This window comes from Eleutherodactylus coqui, chromosome 2, assembly GCF_035609145.1.
Source record: "Eleutherodactylus coqui strain aEleCoq1 chromosome 2, aEleCoq1.hap1, whole genome shotgun sequence".
Classification (NCBI taxonomy): domain Eukaryota; kingdom Metazoa; phylum Chordata; class Amphibia; order Anura; family Eleutherodactylidae; genus Eleutherodactylus; species Eleutherodactylus coqui.
Window position 1 is genome coordinate 7359149 of NC_089838.1, and position 22844 is coordinate 7381992.

At 50.7% G+C, this 22844-nt stretch overlaps 1 protein-coding gene across 2 annotated transcripts; it reads right to left on the reverse strand.

Annotated features, from left to right (window-relative positions):
- Positions 1–2352: 2352 nt before the first annotated feature.
- MKRN1 (makorin ring finger protein 1) lies at positions 2353–22319 on the reverse strand. Of its 2 annotated transcripts, none has more exons than XM_066590246.1 (8): positions 22148–22319; positions 17711–17839; positions 17226–17329; positions 10903–11126; positions 7540–7754; positions 6106–6216; positions 4709–4850; positions 2353–2813 (listed from the first exon to the last, which is right to left on the reverse strand). In XM_066590246.1, exons 1-8 carry the CDS (start codon positions 22267–22269, stop codon positions 2604–2606), a joined length of 1257 nt encoding a protein of 418 aa, XP_066446343.1. In that variant the 5' UTR covers positions 22270–22319; the 3' UTR covers positions 2353–2603. The 2 variants fall into 2 exon arrangements, with proteins under 2 accessions (XP_066446343.1, XP_066446342.1); XM_066590245.1 differs by having other exon boundaries at positions 17127–17329.
- Between the last annotated feature and the right edge of the window lie 525 nt (positions 22320–22844).

Here is a 22844-nt window from a genome sequence, read left to right on the forward strand (position 1 = left end):
CAACTCCCATCATGCCGCAAGAACCAAAGATCATCGCTTTAGAGTTCTCCTGACGGCATCGTACAACCTCCATGAGCTGCGGCCCGCCTGATCGCATGCTGTGGACGGTGCCAGTAGGGTAACGCAAAAGGCAAGTGACCAAAATAGTTCTAAGGCCGGAGTCACAGCATTATGTTAGATTACGGATGCACTATACCCACTCTGATTGGCCAGCGTTGCTCATGTGATCAGCACCGTGTATTAGCTAGACAGGAAACTGCTGCAGCCATCTTGGATTGCCAAAACCCAGGACCCTAGCTGCTGGCCGGTAGGGTATAAGTGCCGATAACATTACCCCTGTTCCCTCAGGTCCTGGACTAGAAGTTTGTCTTAAAACTGGAGGGTTAAGTCACCCCTCTATCCACAGGGTAGCTGATAACTTGGTGGGCAGAGGAGGGTCAGATGGCGAGACAACCCACCAATCAGAAGAACAGGAGGATGGAGCGCCCCCAGATGAATCGCGTAATGGTCACACACGCACCCTAGCCATTTCAAAAGGAGTCCCTGCAGATTACCGAGCGCTTGCACTCGTTCTGGTGAGGCCGTTGAAATGAACGGGGCGATGATGTGCGCATGTGACCATCATTCCATAGCTTCCCTCTAGATTGGGGGCTGCAGAGACCCCCCCAGCAGAGATCTGCTAGTTACTCCCCAACGAGGGATGATGTCATTTCATTGGGCAAAAGCGGAGCTGCATAAACAACCCTATAGTTTTGTATATACAGCCCTATAGGCCTGCTGCTGCCAGCCATATTCGGGGCCACACAGTCTCACGTTGGCTCTGTTTTATATAAGGCATTCTTCAGTGTGTCTCGGCCTGACCGCAGGTCACAACTCCGAGCTCCATGGTCAGGCCAGGACACATGTATGAATTCCATATGTAAATAGAGGCGACATAAGAGTGTCAGACCCGCAGGTTAGAGTCACACAACAGAAAAATCCATATGAGTACGACCCTGCGAGTCTCACATTGCAGGCATCGCAGCCCCTACACACGCTTGGGATTGTGACAGCAGATACATGCAGTGACTTTTTTCCCCCAAATCCCCGGTCTGTATTAAACGTTGTCCTGTTGCAGGTATTGTGGGGTGGGGGGCAGCAGTTCTATATGCAGTCCGTCAAGGGCTCCGTATGAAACGTAGAGAAAGTGCATGCTGTGATTCATTTCTGCTGCGTTTCATACACAGCGTCTCCTTGCAGATGACATGCACAAGTGTAATACGCAGTAACAATACGCCCGTGTGAATGAACCCCCAGTGTGGATGTGCAGGTCTGCCGAAAGGGATGCACATGTGTACTAGTCTCAGTCAATCTGAGTGCCAAACCCCGATACAGATGTAACACCGAGGAGGCACCAGTGCATTTTCTTCTGTACGTTGATTACAAATTAATACGCAGTATGAACTCCGGCGCTAATCTCCATTCACACGAACAGGACAATTGGATTTTGCAATGGATAATATGCCAATTCCAAATCAAATGTGTGAACGGGGCCTCGCTGTGTATGGCCACAATTAGGGCCTTGAAGTCTGGTGGATAAGCGCCATCTAGAGGTCTACAGCCACGTCCCTCCATACACCAACAACACACACAGTGTTCTGAAGACAAGCCACAGCTAGACCGCTATGGCGGCTTATCGCCCCGGGAACAAAGAGGATTGGGCCATGAAACTCAATGACATTTTTGAACCTTTTCCCTGAGAGTTGAGCCGCCCCACACCCAGTTATCGGCAGGTTCAGTCAATTATAGTCTAAGGCAGGGGTCCCCAACTCCAGTCCTCAGGGACCCCCAACAGGTCATGTTTTCAGGATTTCCTCAGTGTTACACAGGTGATGTAATTATGGACGGGGCCTCAGACATTGCCACGGGTGTTCTTACTATAGGATATCCTGAAAACATGACCTGTTGGTGGTCCCTGAGGACTGGAGTTGGGGACCCCTGGTCTAAGGTGCCTGGGGGCCTAGAAACCCCTTTACACGCGACGACCAACGGCCAAATAACCACTGATAGATAATTCACACTATAGTCGTTGAGTAACCTGGTCAGCGACCATTTACTCTTGTAGTGGCTCGTCTGGTATGAAGCAGGTCGTTTGTATCTGAACAGCCAGCAGACACGTTTCCCTGAGATCCTCCCCTATGATACATCAGCCAACAACGACCAATTATCACTCCGTGTAAAAGCAGATAATTGACCGCTCGCACACGTCAACAACTTCTGAGCGTCCGTCTGGATGACCGCTGCTGCGTGTGACCGTAACGCTATAGATGTGACCCCAGCAGTAGCGCCCCCCATGAACTACAGTTTGCGCAGTTTGTATTTTGTACTTGTGTGGTTATTTTTTTTTCTTTAATTAAATTTTTTTTTTTTTACCTTGAAACAGAGAAACAAACACTCCGGGGAGGAAAAATGAGGGGAAAGAGACAAACATCAGGATAAAAATTATTACAACAGCACCTGGAATTGATAGGCCTGCCTAGGAGAAACACAGGCACTGCCACAACACCACAGGAAATAGCTACTGTCTGCCGCCGCCCAGACAGTCCAAACTCCTCTGACTGGCGCTATAGGTCCAGGTCATAAAAATCGTCCAGATCCTCATGGAACAAGTCCCACTCGTCCTCTGAATCTGTTAGGTCTTCGTCGGCGCCCGCTGCCAACAGCATTAGAAGCATTTCGCCCAGTTCAAAGGTCATGACTTCTTCATCGTCATTGTCGAAAGGGTCGTTGCCCTCGCGCTCCTCAAAGTCCCAAAACCGGTTCCTACGTTGGGCCTAGAAACAGGAAGGAGTAAGACATGAGGGACGATGCCACAAAGTATCTGCACTTCATTCAGGTCATTGATGTTAGGCAACAATGAAGTCATTTATCCCGCCCCCTCCTGAAGCGCTCTGTGCTGCGGTGGAAGCGGGCTTATTCCACCACAAGCATCATCTACTAATATACTCTATATTGTAACTCCGCAGCATTTCCAAGATTCCTCCTTCAGGTCAGTGAAGCATTTATTAAAGGGGTATTCCAGACTATTTTAACTGATGACTTCTCAGTAGTTGATGGACGGGGGTCCGCTGCTCAGGTTGCCCATCCATTAGCTGATCCCCCGACCCGCTGTCTGCGCTCACAATTGGGAGTGCTGGCTTCATGCTCATTCATTTCTCTTTCACCTCCTGCTTCTCTCATGGTCAGGATATGAGTATGACCCTCATTGTTTTCAGTGGGAGTGAAGCCGATGCGGCCACTTCCTGCCGTGACCACTAGTGATGAAGCCGATGCGGCCACTTCCTGCCGTGACCACTAGTGATGATGCCCAGCCTGCTGCACTGACAGTGGGGCCGGGCGGTTAGCTTGTGGATGGTAGAGGCTGAGCAGCAGACCCTCGTCCAACTACTGATGACCTATCCAGGCAAAAGGTAATCAGATAAAATAGCCCAAAATACCCCCTTAAAGATATGCCATCACTATATGACTGATAGGGGTCCAACCTCTGGGATTGCCAATAGATTCTGAGAATGAAGGGCATGCAGCACCCCAGTCATCCATGGGCGGGTCCGATATTGCAATTCAGCTCTATAGAATTGACTGGGGCTATACCAGACATTACCAAAAACAGCACCACACTTGTCTACAGGTAGAGAGCAACCCGCTTCAACCCTTTAATGACGCGGCCTTTTTTGTGGAATGTCCTGTAGTCTGCGTTGGGACCACTTCAGAATACATATGACCTTTTGATCGCTTTTTATTGCATTTTTTCTTGGAGACTCAGGGTGACTGAAAGTGCATTTCTGGTGTTCGTTATTTTTTTTTTTCGGCCGACATTCACCATGTGGAGTAAATCATGCTGCTGCTACTTTGATAGATCAGACTTTTACGGACGCGGCGATACCAAATATGTATTTGTTTTATAATTTAGAGACTTTATTATAGATATGACAAAAGGGGGTGATTTACAATTACTTTCTTCTTTTTTTAGTCCCCCTGGGGGACCACAACATGCGACGCTTTGATCACTCCTGCAGTATGATGTAATATTATAGCATTACATCATACTGCAATCTGACAGGCAGCCTATCAAGCCACCCCACAGGGATGACTTTATAGGCAGTCTGCTAAGGCAGCCCTGGGGCCTTTCGGAAGGATCCCAGCTGCCATGACACCCAAACGGGTCCCTGAGTTCTCATGCGGGTGGGGCCGTACAGGACTCGAACATTGTTCAGGGGATTTAAATGCCACTGTCAGAATTGACAGCGGCATTTAAAAGGGTTAATAGCCACGATTGTCCGTGCGTCCGATTGCAGCTATTGTCCGCGGGTGTCAGCTGTAACAAACAGCTGAAGTCCGCGCCGTATGAAGAGATGTCGCCCAAGGAAGGAGTTAAAAAGGGAACCAGTCACCTTTGAGCCCCATAAACTATGGTTTTAGAGCTCAAAGGCGAGCTGTGCCTCAAACTTACCGAGCGCCCTGTTGTGGTGTAAAGTTGATGTAAGCAAACATCGTGGAGACAGCGCAGGAATGAGGCACCAGGTGAGTATAAAACCGCTCCCTGAACCCACTGTTCCCCAACTTTTCATCCTCCTAATGTAGTTTATGGGGCTCAGAGGACAGGTTCCCTTTAAATATGTATTGATCCTGGAAAGGTGAAGGGTCCCAATCAGAAAACACAACGACTTACCCGGTATCTACTTGACATCCCCCCTTTTTGTCGTGGTTGTGGTTCTTCTATACGACCGTCAGGGTATGCATGTTTGTAGAAACAATTGCCTCCAAATGGGCAGGTGCCACGTCCTTCATCAAAATACCGACAAGATTTGTTGCTAGAAGAGAAAATACAATTACTGATTTGCCAGAAATTAGTTCTGCTCGCTGTGCACAAAGTGGCATTTGTCTGACCCGATTTGAACCCAGTAGCGTTACACACAGACCCCAAACCTCCACGAGGCCATCTTTCCACAAACTATTAGGTTTTACATAGATATAGAATATTTTTTTAGTGAAGTGCTATGTAAAGAAAGACAATATAAAAGCGCCACCTGCAGGCCGTTCCCATAATAGCTTGCAAGTGATCACATCCTTACATATGTTGCATATTGATTGCACGTAGGATGAAGATAGTGGGGGTTTCTCGTGGAGAGTATATAGAGAATAGCATAACTAGGAAAACATCCAGTGTCTGGCGGGATCTGTAGGTGGTTCTGTAGGCCAAAGGAGGTCGAACGTGCTACTAGATGGGGGCGGGGGGGGGGGGGGGGGGGGAATATAATAAAGTAGCCACTCAGTATATAATGTATAGGAGATTTCCCATCAAGTGCCATTTATAGTTCTACTCCCCCTTCCATAGCAGAGAACAGAAGAGTAGAACTAGGGACCCTCTAGATCAGTGTTCCAACTTCAGTCCTCAGGGACCCAGCAGGTCATGTTTTCAGGATATCCTATAGTAAGAACCCCTGTGGCAATGTATGAGGCGCTGACTATAATTACATCACCTGTGCAACACTGAGGAGATCCTGAAAACATGACCTGTTGGCGGTCCCTGAGGACTGGAGTTGGGGAACACTGCTCTAGAGCACACGGGGACCTTGTGAGACGGCACCTCCCAATAATGCCCTTGTATATAATATATTCCTGTACTGCAGACTCTACAAGGTCTGTGTAGCATCAGCTGTCCATGTAAAACCAGGCAATCTGATGGGATCATGTCCGATTCTACAAGCACAAGCCCTCAGACAAAACGAGCCCCTATAACTCCACATCTAGCGATCTAAGGATTCTTTTAGACGAGAACCAATTAACAACCTCTGCACTAAATACCAGCTGGATGCAGACCATTAGGTGAAGCAGCATTCATATCCACGTTTATCCCCATAAGGCCATCATTGTTAGCAGCACATCTCCCTCTTTATATGGGTAGATATGCAGCCAGCTAGTACACAAGATACAGATAGAGTATGCGCTCATTCATTGGCTCATAGTTTGTCCTTTTACACAGCCCAATGATCCGGCAGACGAACATCGGTGCCTGATAATCAGGCTGTGTAGAAGGCCCTTCCATGTGGCCCAGTGGACACCTACCTCATGGCCTCTTTGTACTTCTGGATCAGCTTCTGTTTATCCTCTTTCTCTTCCACCCAGTATTCGCTTGGAATGACGAAGTTTGAGGTGATGCGGCATTCAGGACATGATCTGCAGAGAAGAGGTCGGGTCAGTCACTGCACCTGCGTGTTTTCAATCCCGTCTATTGTTTAAACGGGAACTTAAAGCGACTCTTCGGGTCCGGACCAACAAAGATGGCTGAACCGCTTCTCTGACTACCTGATGCCCACCCTGCATTAGTATATATTGGTAGTCTGAAGAGACTACATGCTGCTCTGACTGGTCACCGTGCTCATGTGAACAGCACTGCTCAATCAAAGCAGGTGTATAATGTCCTATACTAGTGATGCGACTAATACACAGTAGGCAGCAGGTAGTCCGAAGTGGTTCGCCCATCTTTGTTCGTACAGGACTAGCGTTTTGGGACAAGACTGTCCAGGGACTGAAGGGGTGACCGTATATCACCGGCTGTCATTCTTCTCTGCCAACGTTCCTCCAATCTGCTGGTTTGGGATCCTCTTTTCAACCGCCAAAAAGGTGGCTACTGGAATTTTGCAGCTACCCAATGTACAATGCTCTGATTGGCCAGGCCTGAACATGTGAGCAGTGTTGGCCAATCAGAACAGGTATAGTGCATTGGTATTGGGGATTAGGTCCTCTGAAAATTGCCTCGGCCATCTTGGAGGGCTGAAATTAGGACCCAGAAGCAGCAGATCAGAGGAATCACCAGAGAAAGCGGACAGCAATATAACCGCTCTGGTTACAGGACAAGGTTTTATCCCAAAACTGGAGGTTCACTTTAGATTATTCCCATCGTACGAATTGCTTTAGAGGTGCCCATACACATCAAGTGAAAGTCCGCTGAACCCACTGACTTTGCCAGGACCAGCTGATCTAGACTATGTTGGGTTGTCCAAACGCTCCAACGGCAAATGTCTGGACAAAGAAGGATCAACATGGCCAATCCTTGGCACTGAAGGGACCCCCTCATCTGGCGATTTGGCAAAACGTGAAAATCATAGAATGTGATTAAAGGGAACCCGATCTCAGTCCATGTTAATGTGTCTTTGGTTCAAGCTTTAATCCCAGCTATCCCTGCTAGTTTAATAATCACATACGTGCGGCAATGACATCTGCCCTCACATGTCTGTCCGTTACTGTAGGCATAGCTTATGATGTGCACCTCTTCCGCTCCGCATGGCACCAGAGGTGCGCCTGGGCATCACCAAGTAAATATTTGTTGTGCTTCCTAGAAAACGCTATAAATTTTGGGGATAAAACAGAGCCGATGCCCTTCCTAAGGATGCAGCCATCTCAGCGAAATCTCATCAGAATCACATCAGCGGTTCAGCCGTGAAAAGGTAACAGACCGTTCCGGTCACATCTCTATGGTCAGTATGGATAGGCACTTACTTTATGATCTTGCTCTCAAACTGCTTGGCGCTCCTCCACCTGCGGATACACTTAAGGCAGTAGGAGTGGCTACAGTTGGACAGGATACCAAAACGGCGTTCGCTGGGGTTCGTCTTCTCATAAACCACCTCCATGCAGATCCCGCACACGATGTCTTTACTACGTTGGATAGCAAATGACAATTCCATGTCCTTTTCATGAGCCTCGATGCAAGACTAAAAGAGAAGATAAAGTCTTACATGCATAATGAACGAGTAGCGCGATTGTCACCTGACATCTGCTGACAGGGAGAACAAGGATCCTGCATGCTGGATTGTACGCTGACAGTTCACTTGTATCCCATGAAGAGACGTGGCATCAGCTGCCTGCCGGCCGCTTACCCTACCTGTCCCTACGGCAACAGACAATTGGCTGAAGCGAGCGTTCATGAAGGAATCAGCGGTGGGGAGAGGTGAGGCACTCTGGGAAAAGGAATGCAAAACAGCGCTCCTCCAGAAGCAGGAGACTCTAGTGCCATCTGCAGGTGGCACGTGGACTTGCATAGCAGCTACCTACAAGCGGCACTACAGAGTATTTCTTCCTTCTGGAGAAGAGTCATTTTGCAACCTCACAGGTATCAGGCAAGAAACAGTCAACCCACAGAGCTGCATGTTGTCACTGGGAGCAAACCGAATATATTCTAAGAGGAACTATGAGAAGAGGCTGCAATACATGAGTGGATTACTTTAAAAGGGGTTTTCTGACACCAATGGCCTATCCTGGGAATAGGAAATCAATATCAGATCAGTGGGGATCTACAGCTCAGGACCCTCAATATCAGATCAGTGAGGATCTACAGCTCAGGACCCTCAATATCAGATCAGTGGGGATCTACAGCTCAGGACCCTCAATATCAGATCAGTGGGGATCTACAGCTCAGGACCCTCAATATCAGATCAGTGGGGATCTACAGCTCAGGACCCTCAATATCAGATCAGTGGGGATCTACAGCTCAGGACCCTCAATATCAGATCAGTGGGGATCTACAGCTCAGGACCCTCAATATCAGATCAGTGGGGATCTACAGCTCAGGACCCTCAATATCAGATCAGTGGGGATCTACAGCTCAGGACCCTCAATATCAGATCAGTGGGGATCTACAGCTCAGGACCCTCAATATCAGATCAGTGGGGATCTACAGCTCAGGACCCTCAATATCAGATCAGTGGGGATCTACAGCTCAGGACCCTCAATATCAGATCAGTGGGGATCTACAGCTCAGGACCCTCAATATCAGATCAGTGGGGATCTACAGCTCAGGACCCTCAATATCAGATCAGTGGGGATCTACAGCTCAGGACCCTCAATATCAGATCAGTGGGGATCTACAGCTCAGGACCCTCAATATCAGATCAGTGGGGATCTACAGCTCAGGACCCTCAATATCAGATCAGTGGGGATCTACAGCTCAGGACCCTCAATATCAGATCAGTGGGGATCTACAGCTCAGGACCCTCAATATCAGATCAGTGGGGATCTACAGCTCAGGACCCTCAATATCAGATCAGTGGGGATCTACAGCTCAGGACCCTCAATATCAGATCAGTGGGGGATCTACAGCTCAGGACCCTCAATATCAGATCAGTGGGGGATCTACAGCTCAGGACCCTCAATATCAGACCAGTGGGGATCTACAGCTCAGGACCCTCAATATCAGACCAGTGGGGATCTACAGCTCAGGACCCTCAATATCAGACCAGTGGGGATCTACAGCTCAGGACCCTCAATATCAGACCAGTGGGGATCTACAGCTCAGGACCCTCAATATCAGACCAGTGGGGATCTACAGCTCAGGACCCTCAATATCAGACCAGTGGGGATCTACAGCTCAGGACCCTCAATATCAGACCAGTGGGGATCTACAGCTCAGGACCCTCAATATCAGACCAGTGGGGATCTACAGCTCAGGACCCTCAATATCAGACCAGTGGGGATCTACAGCTCAGGACCCTCAATATCAGACCAGTGGGGATCTACAGCTCAGGACCCTCAATATCAGACCAGTGGGGATCTACAGCTCAGGACCCTCAATATCAGACCAGTGGGGATCTACAGCTCAGGACCCTCAATATCAGACCAGTGGGGATCTACAGCTCAGGACCCTCAATATCAGACCAGTGGGGATCTACAGCTCAGGACCCTCAATATCAGACCAGTGGGGATCTACAGCTCAGGACCCTCAATATCAGATCAGTGGGGATCTACAGCTCAGGACCCTCAATATCAGATCAGTGGGGATCTACAGCTCAGGACCCTCAATATCAGATCAGTGGGGATCTACAGCTCAGGACCCTCAATATCAGATCAGTGGGGATCTACAGCTCAGGACCCTCAATATCAGACCAGTGGGGATCTACAGCTCAGGACCCTCAATATCAGACCAGTGGGGATCTACAGCTCAGGACCCTCAATATCAGATCAGTGGGGATCTACAGCTCAGGACCCTCAATATCAGATCAGTGGGGATCTACAGCTCAGGACCCTCACCCATCATCTGTTTGAGTGCCGAAGCCTCTTTAAATGAGCATTGATCCCTCTTGCAACGTCACATTCACCAGTCACATTGCCGACAGCAGCTCAGTCCCATTTTAATTGAATTGAACGGAGCCGATATAGCTGGCAAAAATCACTAAACAAAGTATAGCGTTGTGCTCAGCTAAACGCTGCAGCCACTTCAAACAGCTGGTCGATAGGGGTCCCAAGAGGGGAGCCCCACCAATCTGATAGGACGGGTCATCAATACCCATTAGTGTATTCCCATCTGTAACTTCATGCCAAGGGTGGTTGAGTCTGCTGGAAATAGCTGGGTGGGCTTCACTGCATTGTTTCTGTAACTTTCATAGGCGTCAATAGGAGTTCCAGAAACAGCATAAGGGTACGGTCGCATGTATTGGATGTTGGTGCTGAGCTGCACCATTTGGTGTGATTTTTGACACTGATACACAGCAGATTTCATACTTTCAGTGTAAGGGTGAAGTGTGCCATGGATTGGTGAGCATTTTGGCACCAATGGTGTGGATTTTGATGCCTTTTCTAATACAGATTTTGGCCAGAATTTTCCACTATGTGTGAACTTACCCTTACTGTGCAAGTTACAGAGAAAGCATACCTTGGTGCCAGTTTCTGTAATTCCCATTGACTTCTCTGGGAGTTAGGGAAACAGCATAGCAAAGCCTACCTGGTTGTTTCCATAAGTCCAAACCACTTTCAGCTGAGCTGGGGGCAGTGGAAGCCAGAATTAGAGATCAGTGCAGGTCCCAGGGGTGGCATCTGCAGGGTTTGCTACGAGAATACCCCTTTATATTGATCTGCTGCTTCTTTTACCTTAATATGCTGAGACCTTTGAGAAGTGTCCGTTGGATGAAGCACCTGCAACCCGCACATATCACACGGGTCTCCATGCAGGTACACGCAGTTTTCTCCATAACGACACTCCCCCACCGTGGCATATGGGCAAAGCTGCTTCTTCAGCTCGGGGTCGGCTGGCTGCTCCTTGTTCTCCTCTTGAGGTGCGGTTCCCTGAGTGTCGGCGTCCGGGCCAGATGAAGCTGCAGGTAAACGGAATGGAGATATAAGAGAAGACCCAAACTACCTACATACATACATGGCAGCTCTGCTGCAAGAAGGGGGGAGATCTCCAGCGCTGCCGGAAAACCCCCTGGTGACCCATATAGTCCCCTCTCCCCAGTTCTTGCCTTTCCTCCTTTCCAGGGTTCCACCTCAGACAACATCCTGACACCAAGCAGCATCACAACATTATTCTGTGGAGGCACCTGGGAGCGGAGGGAACTGCAGGATGGGGTGAGGAGAGCGACCGAGCATTTGGTTGGACGTCTGGAAAGGGTGACTGTGGGGTGAGTATATACAAGGGGGTGGGGGGGTCTGGGGTGATGTCTATCTATGTACTTTATGATTTAATGCATAGGTTGGAGTATGTCCTATATAGATTGGTGGGCCGTAGGTCTTTATGCACGTCTTTTCTCCATTTTCTCCCTCATTCACATTCTCCTTGAGGTCTCTCCTCTAAAGTTAGTAAGTGCAATGCCTTATGGGTAAATACAGAAAAATCCAATGGGAATTTCAGTGAAAATCCACAGTAGAAGTTTACGAGGTTGTTGTGGATTGTATGCAATCTGTTTAAGCCACACGTGGATCTAGCTCCGCCAATGGGCAAAATCCACGTGCGGATTTTCTGACAGACTGTTCGGAAGCGTCACGTCACTTATCCGCACAGCGTGCGCGGTGCCTTATACACCAGGCTGTGGATTCCCTTTAAAACCAATTGGACACTTCAGATGCGGATTTGATGGGAGAAAAAAAAATAAAAATAAATAGTATAATAGGATCGGCCCGGTGGAGACAGTGTGAAGATACCCTAATCGATTCAGAGACCATGAAGCCAGGGGTATTGCTTAGATGGGTGTAAAGCGGTGATGTGCAGCCAACGCTGCCACAATGATAGAAGCAGGGCGACCCATCTGATATTTCGGGCAATAGCCTCCTTTACCCGAAAAAGCCCCAAACATCAGGCCCCGTAACACGACGACTAGAACAAGATCACCAACCCGCCTGGCCGTACCCAAACATTCTTTCCATATTTTTCTTCTACTTCACGATCCATTATACGAAATAGAACTCACTCTGCGTGGGACCATTCTGGACAATGTATAAAAAGGGATTTGGGGGAAGACAATAGGGCAAAAGTGACGGACATGGCTGCAAGGGGCTTTTTCCCTAAAGTCCTGAACATCCAGGGGACTAGGAAAGCTGGGTAGCAGATGCCATAGGGAACGTAATGGATTTACTGCTTACCACCCTGCAACTGATTTAACTACAAAAGGGGCTGAATAGACGTTAGTAACCAAGCAACACACAGAAAAAGGGATTACTTGGCATACAGCCTCAATGCTTCACTATATATGGGATATTCTACACTATCCTAACAGAAGTAATTGGACCCAATGACAGATGATACTCTCCATGGCATTCTACTAACTTTCTAACATCCAGCTTCAGCTGTTTTTTTTCCCACCATTCATCCTGCAAACGTCTGGAGAGTTCTCACATAGAAGATGCATCGGACCATCTACAATAGTGCAAGGAGTGTTGTCATTGGACATTTGAGCAATGGAAGAATGTTCTATGGACTGACGAGTCACATTGAGCCATCTTCAGATCAGATGAACGCACCCGAGTGTGGAGGATCCTGGGAAACGCTTTTTGCCCGAGTGTGTGGTGCCAATAGTTAAGTATAACGGTGGTTCCAATATGGTACGACGATGGCATAATCTCAGTCCGTTGGTTGTAGGGACAAGAACCATGAATACAGAGGCATACCCCGACAGTCTAAACTATAATGTGCTGCAGCCATACTTCCAAGACAACGCGCCTTGTCACCAATCCAGCATTGCTCTGAAGGTATGGATGTTCCATGATAGCACCAGTCTGCAGAGTCCCAACCTGAACCCCACGGAACATCTCTGGGGTGAAATGGAACCACGGGTCAGGAAATATGATGAGTCCATCTTGTTTGAGAGAACTCACCAGATGTTTACAGGATGGATGGAGGGAAACAGCAGCTGAAGTGTATGAGACCTTGATAGAAAATTTGCCACGGAGATTATATGAGGTCATTAGGGCCAGAAGAGCCTACTTTTGGTAGGATAGTGTACTTCTAAAAAAGGATGGAGCGTTTAAGAGAGACCCCCAAAGATGAAGAATCGTCTTCATCTAGCACCGTATTGATCGGGGAAGGGTTAGCACCGGGAAGAGGAATGTGTCCAAAGTCTCCAGGGCTTCATGCACTCAGCAGCAGAGGACTCCCAGGAGAGGTTACATAAACCATGTAGGATAGGTATATATATTTATATTGAGCGACCTAGCAAAGCTTGAGTGGTTGAGGTACAGGGCATGTGGACCTTAAAGAATGGATACAGGGTGGAGACATGTGCAAAAGCCTTTAAGACAGTTTTTGGTGTAAAAGAGTTGCAAATTGTTTGTGCAAATGGGATTTGAAGAAAAGGTTTGCAAAATCTGCTTTCTCCACGGCCCTCGCCATCTTTGTAAAAGTTGGGCAGGGCGAGTCGCGAGGGGACATCACCCCCCCGGATCACCACATGTATAATATACGCCAGAAACGGCTATAAATCATACCAGAAATGTAAGCTGGCATATGCAAGGAGCTGCTGAAATACTAATCTATGAAGAGGCGTGCGGCTCGTCAGGATTTAGGCACCAGAAGACTGAAGTTTAAAATACTGGTCTTAAATGAGGATTTATTTAAAAAACAAAAAACCAACAACTAAGATCATCCAGGATGCAGCAAGAACAAAGCGGTAGAGAAAGTTATCGGTACGGCGACCGCACAGCCTCCCCACCAGAAGAGAAACGGGTTTAGAAGGAAGAACATACCGGGCGCACGCTGAGAGCTGTGAACTGTAGAGACATTGTTCTGCATCACAATATAGAGAAGGGAAGGATCCAAACCACGAAGAAAAAATGGGAACCAAGAAGGGGAGGAGCCTGTGGGGTACGGTTTGCTTGCATGGAACAATTCGTGGTCCTAGGGGTCCAGTAAGATGCGACGTACCAACAAGTCTACAACACCCTATTTCCCGGGGAGTCTTAGAACTTCACAAACTTCTCCTGCGCCCCTGAAGTGCAGCGGTGAAGACCTCCATCCTCATAGTCTCCTGCACTTCATTCAACAGCGCGAGGGAGGGTTGTCACAACCGTGTCGGGGTGCATGCTCTTGCCACGTTGACTAGATGGCGCACCACAGAATGCTTGTAGATGGACAGTGGAATATCACTAAGATGCCACAGGAGGAAGGCGGGTGATCCGGGTGGCACAAAGTCTGTGAATTAGGACATAATGCACCAGACTTCGGACTAAACGTCTGCCAACGCTGGACAACCCCAGAAGACGTGTAATGTAGTGCCTACTTCCTTGCCACATCCCCAACACAAAGGAGACACTACGGGCATTTGGATATACAGCTGGGAGGGCATTCTGTAGCACCTGGAAAGGATTTTAAAACCTGCTTCTTGTAGCGATGGAAGATATGTGCACAAGTGTAAAGATCCTGAGTTTTTGGTTCTGTCATGCCGAGGTGCCGCTCCCACTGCGCTGGGCAAGGTGGGCCGGGGTGTCCGATCGAACAGTGATAGAGCTGCAAGTCTGGGACAGCGTAGGACGGGCAGGACCATCAGGTGGTCATCCTGCGGCTGAAGCCCGACAGGTGGGGTAAAGATAATAGAAAGTGACGAAGCTGACCGATTTGCCATGGCGATAGAGGGGCAGGCTCCATGATATCTGACAACGTACACAATCAATGTTTTGTGTACCCCCTATAGCCCCATAAAGAGTTTTTAGTCCCGAAAGGACCAGGCATAGGAATCTTATACACGTGGCGATCTGTGGCCGGCAGTTATTTCCTCTGGCTTCAGGACATGGAGGGCCGCTTAATACCTTCTGAAATGTTTTTTTTTGTTTCACTAGAGGTGATGTGTAGAAAAAGCAAAAATAAAGTACAGCAATGAGGTCCCCGGTTTGCTTCGGCCCTTTTAATATAGTTTGTATACGCTCGGCTCTGGGAAGGTTTAGGAAAACACGGATTGTGGTTAATATCTTTAATTTTGGTTCAGCTTATTTTTGTCTATTTTTCACCCTATATGTCCCCAATGACATTGTATAAAGGCCTCCAGGGGACAGCCAGTGGTTTTCTAACTTTTCCACTATATCTGGAACATCCATAGTAGCCCCAAATTACATGAGAAATCCTCCCCCTAAGGTGATGCAAGCCGCTGGCACAGCTGAGCAGGGTCTGCTAAAACCCATAATGGGGTCCCCAGTGATCACAGTTACCGGGACCAATAGAGGAAACGCTACTGCTGCATAGCACTCATTGGGCATTATGTAGGGGGAGGCGGTTATAAGCCACTTCTGCCTTCTCCTCAGGGTCCCCGGCTGTCTGACAAGCACCTGACCTGCTAGATTGCAGGAGCTTTAATCCCACTCCATATTATTTACAGCGGCAAGTACCAAGTGCCGTATGTTCACGGTGCTTGATCCTTTTCACATTATATAAGGTCTAGTATCCCAAAGATAGACGCTCTGATGGTCATCGTCTACCGGAGGTTTTGATATGCAGTATTATACGTCTATTTTGGGGCGTTATGACCAGGATTGGTGTGGCTGGCGGTTTCTGGCAAGTTACTTTATGCGCATTTTCTTACAGATTACCTTCTCACTAACTAAGACCAGCCCTGGTCCAGTGACTACGGTTCGGGTTGCGCTGGGTCTGGTCAGTCCGAGGCTCAGCCTCATGCTACAGCCAGCTTAGACAAGCAGCATACGGATATAGACATGGCACACTAGCTCCATGGCACACTAGCCCCATGGCACACTAGCCCCATGGCACACTAGCCCCATAGTCCCTCATACGAGGAGCACCAGTTATGAGCAGAACAGCTGGACCATCATCCACAGCAGCACAAAGGCCCATTTACGGGACAGACGGACAACATGCTTACAGCATCGATTAGCAATCACCAACTCCCGTGTAAGTTCACCCCGGATGGAACCTTCACACTAAACCGGAGCAAATCCAGCTGTATGTTCCCCGTGGTTAAACCTAACGATCAGTAAGCACGGTGTAAATGCGCAACTCCATGTGCTCCATTAGGGCGTTATAGCATCCGCCTCCTGCAATATTACCCAGCACTATGTGCGCCTCTTGAGGAGGGGGCGGCAAAACTGAGAACTGTTGGCCGTGCGATTGTTCGGCCCGCTCATTTCTATAGCTGGATTAAGGGGGGGGTTCCTGTCAGGAAGGAAGTAACTGCAAAGAGCATCCCAAGCGCTGAATATACCATGCCCCGCATAACAAGGAAAGCCTACGGATCTCAATGTGTGATGCTTCTATCGCCTGTGGGGGCGCTGCACAGCAATGGTGTACTTGCTGCTAGACGACAGCTGACTGATGAAGTCTCGGCATCACCCTTACTGTACGGCGTCTTCCCAGAAAGGATTTTCTTAAGCAAACCTCAAGTTTTGGAAGCCAATTCGGTCCTGGAAGTAGATGGGGTATGTTCCCTGCACTGATTCTTTTCTGCTATCCCTCCGACAGTTCAATTACCAGTGCGTTATATCTGCTGTCTGATTGGCCGGCGCGGTTTACATGATCACGTGTATTAGGTAGTTTGGAAATTGCAACCATCTTGGAGGCAGAAAACCAGAACTGGTGGATCAGACAGACGGCGGGGAAGAAAGTGAAGAAGTTCTGAAACTGGAGGGTTGCTTTAAATTAGGTCCCCTGTTCTACCATTAGCATATTGTATACATGGTGGATATGTTGCAAATTGGTTTTTCCAGCTTCCACACCAAAATTTACAGAACTTTTGCAGCAAATTTAAGGAGAAAAATCAACTACTGTGCCCAAGTGAGCTAGTAATGTATACGTTGTGCTTCCATATGCCCTCCCACCAACCCCTCCACCCCCATCAAGGTGCTATGATAAAAAACAATGTTCCCTCCCAAGCAATTACCCCGTCCACAGTAGAGTTGCCCCGGCACAAACTCCACGGCATTGACCCAGTCTTCAGCTTGGGAGACCCCAGCTGCCACCTCGCTAGCTGCCTTCTTACTGTTAATGTCGCTGCTGCTTTCCGGGAGGGATTCAAGTGGACTGCTTCTTGCCCCAGAGGCATCTCCGGTTAGTTCTTGCTTTAGTGGTTTTGTGTGCTCATATCTGAGGAGGAAAGAGCAGACAGTTAGTCGGATACCCCTCAAGCTTGTAAATTCAGAAATGGCAAATGCAGAGGACTACGGGTACTTTCACACAGGCCAGAAGTCACCCAAGTAAACTAAGAACCCAACAGGACGAGCCAGTGAGAATCGCGCACTAGTTGGAGCTCAACTAAAACCCAAGCGACCATTGGCCTGATTAAAGAGCCAATCGCTGACTATGAACATCTGAACGGAGACGGGCGGCTGGAAGAGATCTCAGACCGCCTCGGTCTCCATTCAGTGGCAGATGATCATTAGGTCAGCCATCTCATGTAAGAGCACCCTAGAAGCTGGAAAGATGCGATAATTGCAGAAGTCCGGAGTGCGGACAGAAGCGCCCCACCTGCAGTGATCTCCGTAAGCGCAGCATCCGCGTTGGTAGTATCTGCAGAACATTGTAGAGCGGCTGGTGGACAGATCGTGCGAATAGCGGCAGTTGTTTCCTTCTTTGCAGACACCGTGCATGAAATATCTGGAACGACAGGTCAAATAATAGATGGTCAAACCAAAGCAGTTAAGGCAGGGGAGAACTAGACGATTCCCATAATTATCAGCATCTGAACTTCCCACCCATCGGCTGTTTGAAGAGGCCATGGGGCCGGCATGAGCACCGCCGCCTCGTAAACTCACCTGAATACACCAAATCACCGGTGTCGTATGCGGCTCGCTGTAAAAATAGACAAAAAGATCCGCCTGTGTGAACGGCCCTTCCTCTAGTGCAATAGGCTAGCCTGAGATCACCGAAGGAGAAGGTGGAGCAACTTCTAGGAGTGTAAGCCAGTCAGTAGAGAGATCATGGAGGAGGTCAATAAGGCGCGGCCGGTCCAAGCATCGCCACCATATATAATGGGGCTGAACGTACAAATCCCAGAAGATAGTGATGGACCGCAGGAGCAACCCCGAGGATGGAAGGCTCATTAGTAAAGGTTTGGGTTATTTCCCTAATCTTAATTAACATGCAGCACAGTGACGTGTTTCGGAGACACAACCCCTTCCTCAGAAATGGCTGGATAGAGGGCAGCGATTATTCACCGCACTCAGAAGAATAGCGAGGAAACGCGTCAAATGTGCCAGCTGTTAAGAATCGGGTTAATTCCTTCGTCTTAAAGAGCCTTGTGTTCTTAGAGTTGCATCTTCAGTAGAGATGAGCGAGCCTACTGGGTATGGCAGTTACTCGAGCAAGCATCGCTCCTCTCGAGTAACTGCTTAGTGATCCGAGCAGGCTCGGGTGGGCTGCGGGGGTGAGCGGGGGAAGAGAGATCTCTATCACTCTAGGTCCCGCTGCGCTCCTCTCCCCCCGCAGCCCACCCGAGCCTGCTCGGATCACTAAGCGGTTACTCGAGAAGAGCGATGCTCGCTCGAGTAACTGCCTTACCCAGTAGGCTCGCTCATCTCTAGTCTTCAGTGATCTGTAAGATCAGCGAGTCTTTCGTTGGCTCCTCAGTTCGGCCCCTATTCAGACACACAGATCACTAAGCAGTTACTCGAGAGGAGCGATGCTCGCTCGAGTAACTCCCTTACCGTGTAGGCTCGCTCATCTCTAGTCTTCAGTCATTTACTTTGTCTTTAGTGATCTGTAAGATCAGCGAGTCTTTCGCTGGCCCCTCAGTTCGGCCCCATTCAGACACACAGATCACTCAAAATTGGTTATAATGATAAAAGTGAGTGATGGTTTTGCTAACGAAAATCGATGGAAAATGGACGCAGCGGCCGGGGGTTTCGGTCGTTGTGTAGCGTTTGCATTGAAAACTCCCCTCAGATCGCTGGACGACTAACGAGGTCATTTTAACCAAACGAGAAGCAAACAGCCGAACAACGGATATTAAGCCGACTGAAAGACAACGGGGAGCGAATATTTAACGAAAGCTGCACGACGGGCGCAAGACAGACAGCGGTGATCAGTCAGACAACGGCTCCTGAAGGAATTGAGCGATAATCATTGTGTCTGATTGGGGCATTGGGCCTCATTCACACGGGTACATCTGCGCACCGTATTAAGCGCATATTTTTTACGTACGTAGTGCGGAGCGCCGAAACCCTCCTGCGTTACATTGGGGCATTCAGAGGTTTTCCACACAAGAAAAAAAAAAACGTGTGCGTACGTGAACACTCCAGCCAAAGTCTCTTTCGGCTTCCTGTCCCTTCTAGAAGTGCGCGGTCCTCGGGTTCTGCACACACAGGTAGCCATCCCCAGTCATTACATAGTGAGAAAAAGGTGCCAAAAATCCCCCAAATCTCATCCCACAATATCCCAGTCCAAATCAGGGAATTACTGAACGTCGGGACAGATGGAGCCGCTGCGTTAGCGGGGCTGTGCGGTCACACAATACACGCAAGAAAAACTGCAGCATGTTCTATCTTGGCACGTATACACGGCAGGGTAGTGCCTGGCGATGTTCTCACTTTTGCGCGCTGCTATTCACGCTGGCTCGCGTTCAGATCAGACGATTGTCGCTCACTTTTGCTCACTTGAAGGATTTTTACGTAGGACACCTCTATGGCTCCGGAACCCCTCGGGCCGCAAAACACCAAGACTTTCTAAACCCGTCCGGCGGTAAACAGGTCACTGTGAGGAGGAAGGACCGATGAATCCGGGGGGGATACAATAGCGCCGCCGTATTGGGGTACTAAAATAGTCATGTGGCTGAGAAGTACTCCGGCGTGTGGTCATGTGACGGAGCCGCGTGATCATGTGATCCGCATCAGCGAGTTCTACCGCAAGAAAACATATAGGCAACATTTATTTCCACAAAGTGTCGCAACGCGCGGCTAATAAGGGGCTACAAAACGATGAGGAGAGAGAATTACAGGAAGTCTACTGGCAGACCGCTCATCAGGCGGCGAGAAGGGTGAGGGATGCGGCAGCGCTGCTGTTCGGGGGTGACGGCCAGCAGTGACAACATGGCAGCCGGCACTCGATAGAGGGCTCGTTAACGAGGCCAAACTGAACTTGCAGGCAATAAGCTTCATGAGAACGCAGTTTAATCCAGATGATCAGCCCGCTGAACCTCCCATGACTGCAAGGGTACAAACATAGATGCAACCTCCAGCCGTAATACCGATGTGAATCCCTCCCGCCACGGACGCTCCCTCGAGCCCGGCCCCCTCGGCCATCCCCCCCGCCACGGACGCTCCCTCGAGCCCGGCCCCCTCGGCCATCCCCCACGGCACGGACGCTCCCTCGAGCCCGGCCCCCTCGGCCATCCCCCACGGCACGGACGCTCCCTCGAGCCCGGCCCCCTCGGCCATCCCCCACGGCACGGACGCTCCCTCGAGCCCGGCCCCCTCGGCCATCCCCCACGGCACGGACGCTCCCTCGAGCCCGGCCCCCTCGGCCATCCCCCACGGCACGGACGCTCCCTAGAGCCCGGCCCCCTCGGCCATCCCCCACGGCACGGACGCTCCCTAGAGCCCGGCCCCCTCGGCCATCCCCCACGGCACGGACGCTCCCTAGAGCCCGGCCCCCTCGGCCATCCCCCACGGCACGGACGCTCCCTAGAGCCCGGCCCCCTCGGCCATCCCCCACGGCACGGACTCTCCCTAGAGCCCGGCCATCCCCCACGGCACGTACGCTCCCTAGAGCCCGGCCCCCTCGGCCATCCCCCACGGCACGTACGCTCCCTAGAGCTCGGCCCCCTCGGCCATCCCCCACGGCACGTACGCTCCCTAGAGCCCGGCCCCCACGGCACGTACGCTCCCTAGAGCCCGGCCCCCACGGCCATCCCCCACGGCACGTACGCTCCCTAGAGCCCGGCCCCCACGGCACGTACGCTCCCTAGAGCCCGGCCCCCTCGGCCATCCCTCACGGCACGGACGCTCCCTCGAGCCCGGCCCCCTCGGCCATCCCTCACGGCACGGACGCTCCCTCGAGCCCGGCCCCCTCGGCCATCCACTTACTTTTGAACTAAGACACTCAATTTCAGAAATAGATCCTGCGCTGCCCGTAGACGGTGTTTATTCTGCGCCCCGCGGAGACGTCTCATTCTTAATATCGATCTGTTTAAGAGACGCTTTCGCCTTCATCCCCGGAGGGGATCCAGCGCTGCCGCCCCGCGGGCCTCCGTCTGCAGCGCTGGTCTCATCACCACTTAGATGCCGGGAGAACGGCAGCCAACCGCTGGGGTCTGTGCCACAGCGAGGATCACGAGTACCACAGGGCCACAGTCATTCCCACAGGGGCCGCGGTCATTCCCACAGGGGCCACCCCATCCGTCCGTTCCCGCGGGGGCCGCGGTCATTCCCACAGGGGCCACCAGATCAGTCCATTCCACGAGGGCCACCATCCCCACAGGGGCCACCACATCCATCCGTCCCCGCGGGGGCACCACCACCCTTCCCACTGGGGCCACCACATCCGTCAGTTCCCGCAGGGGGCACCACCATCCCCATAGGGGCCACCACATCCGTCCGTTCCCACGGGGGCCGCAGTCATTCCCACAGGGGCCACCACATCCGTCCCTTTCCGCGGGGGTGCCACCATCCCCACAGGGGCCACCACATCCCTCCGTTCCCGTGGGGGCCGCCGTCATCCCCACAGGGGCCACCACATCCGTCCGTTCCCGCGGGGGCCACCACCACCCTTCCCACTGGGTCCTTAGACATATTCCATGAGCGTTAGATGCCGACACTCCAATATATATTATATACCGCTGTCCTCACAGCTTATAGCCGCTCCCCATCACCCCATTTACAAGGGTCCGACCCCACAACCACCTACCTGCCCCCCCCTACTCCTCACACCACCAGCGCCCCCTGTATGTAGTGCCGGAGCGCCACCTACCTGCAGGTCACCTGTCGAGTCCAGCCACCCACGGGGGGATTGTCCGGGAACGCGGGCAGAGGGTTCTTCCCTGCTGCGGCTGATGTCAGAGGTACAGGCGCCGCCGCAGCTGCCTCCGCCATTCCTGTTTATCCCCCCCCTTTCCTTCACGACGCCGGAACTTCCGGGATCTCATACTTCCGGCGGAGCGGCCAGCACTTCCGGCCGAGGGATAAAAACGAACCATGGCCGAAGAGAAAGGGCGGGGCCGAGGCTGACTGACTCCCCTCACAGCCAATGGGGAAAGGGCATTGCGCTAATCCCGCCTACAGCGTGTCTTGTGTTGTCATGGCGACAAAGCTGACAGATTCCATGGCGGCTGTTGTTGTTGTCTGATGACAGGCAGTGATGGCTGCTGCTGAGCCTCTGGAGGCCTCTGATACTGCAGCCATTCATTATGTGTATTTATGGGAAAGCTGGGTAATGACAACTGGGCAATGGTGTGAGCGCCCCCCAAGGCGCTGGCCACACGGGACGGATCATGGAGGATGTCCGCTGCGGAATCTCCAACGTACAATCTGGGAAATTCCAGCTAAATTAATGAGTTTTAGTGATTTTTTTCATCTACACGGAACGGAAAACATCCGCCGCGCAATTGTGTTTACGGAACTGATTGTAACGTTGCAGAAAACAGCGAATAGGGGGATTTTTACACGTT

What these genes read in the sequence shown, in the direction of transcription:
- MKRN1 (XM_066590245.1), bottom strand. Translation starts at nt 22,269, where the DNA reads ATGGCGGAGGCAGCTGCGGCGGCGCCTGTACCTCTGACATCAGCCGCA. An exon ending in ACTCGACAGGTGACCTGCAG is followed by an intron (nt 17,840 to 22,147) that starts GTAGGTGGCGCT and finishes CTGTCGTTCCAG; the next exon opens with ATATTTCATGCACGGTGTCT. An exon ending in AAAGGTCTCAGCATATTAAG is followed by an intron (nt 7,755 to 10,902) that starts GTAAAAGAAGCA and finishes CTTCTCTTTTAG; the next exon opens with TCTTGCATCGAGGCTCATGA.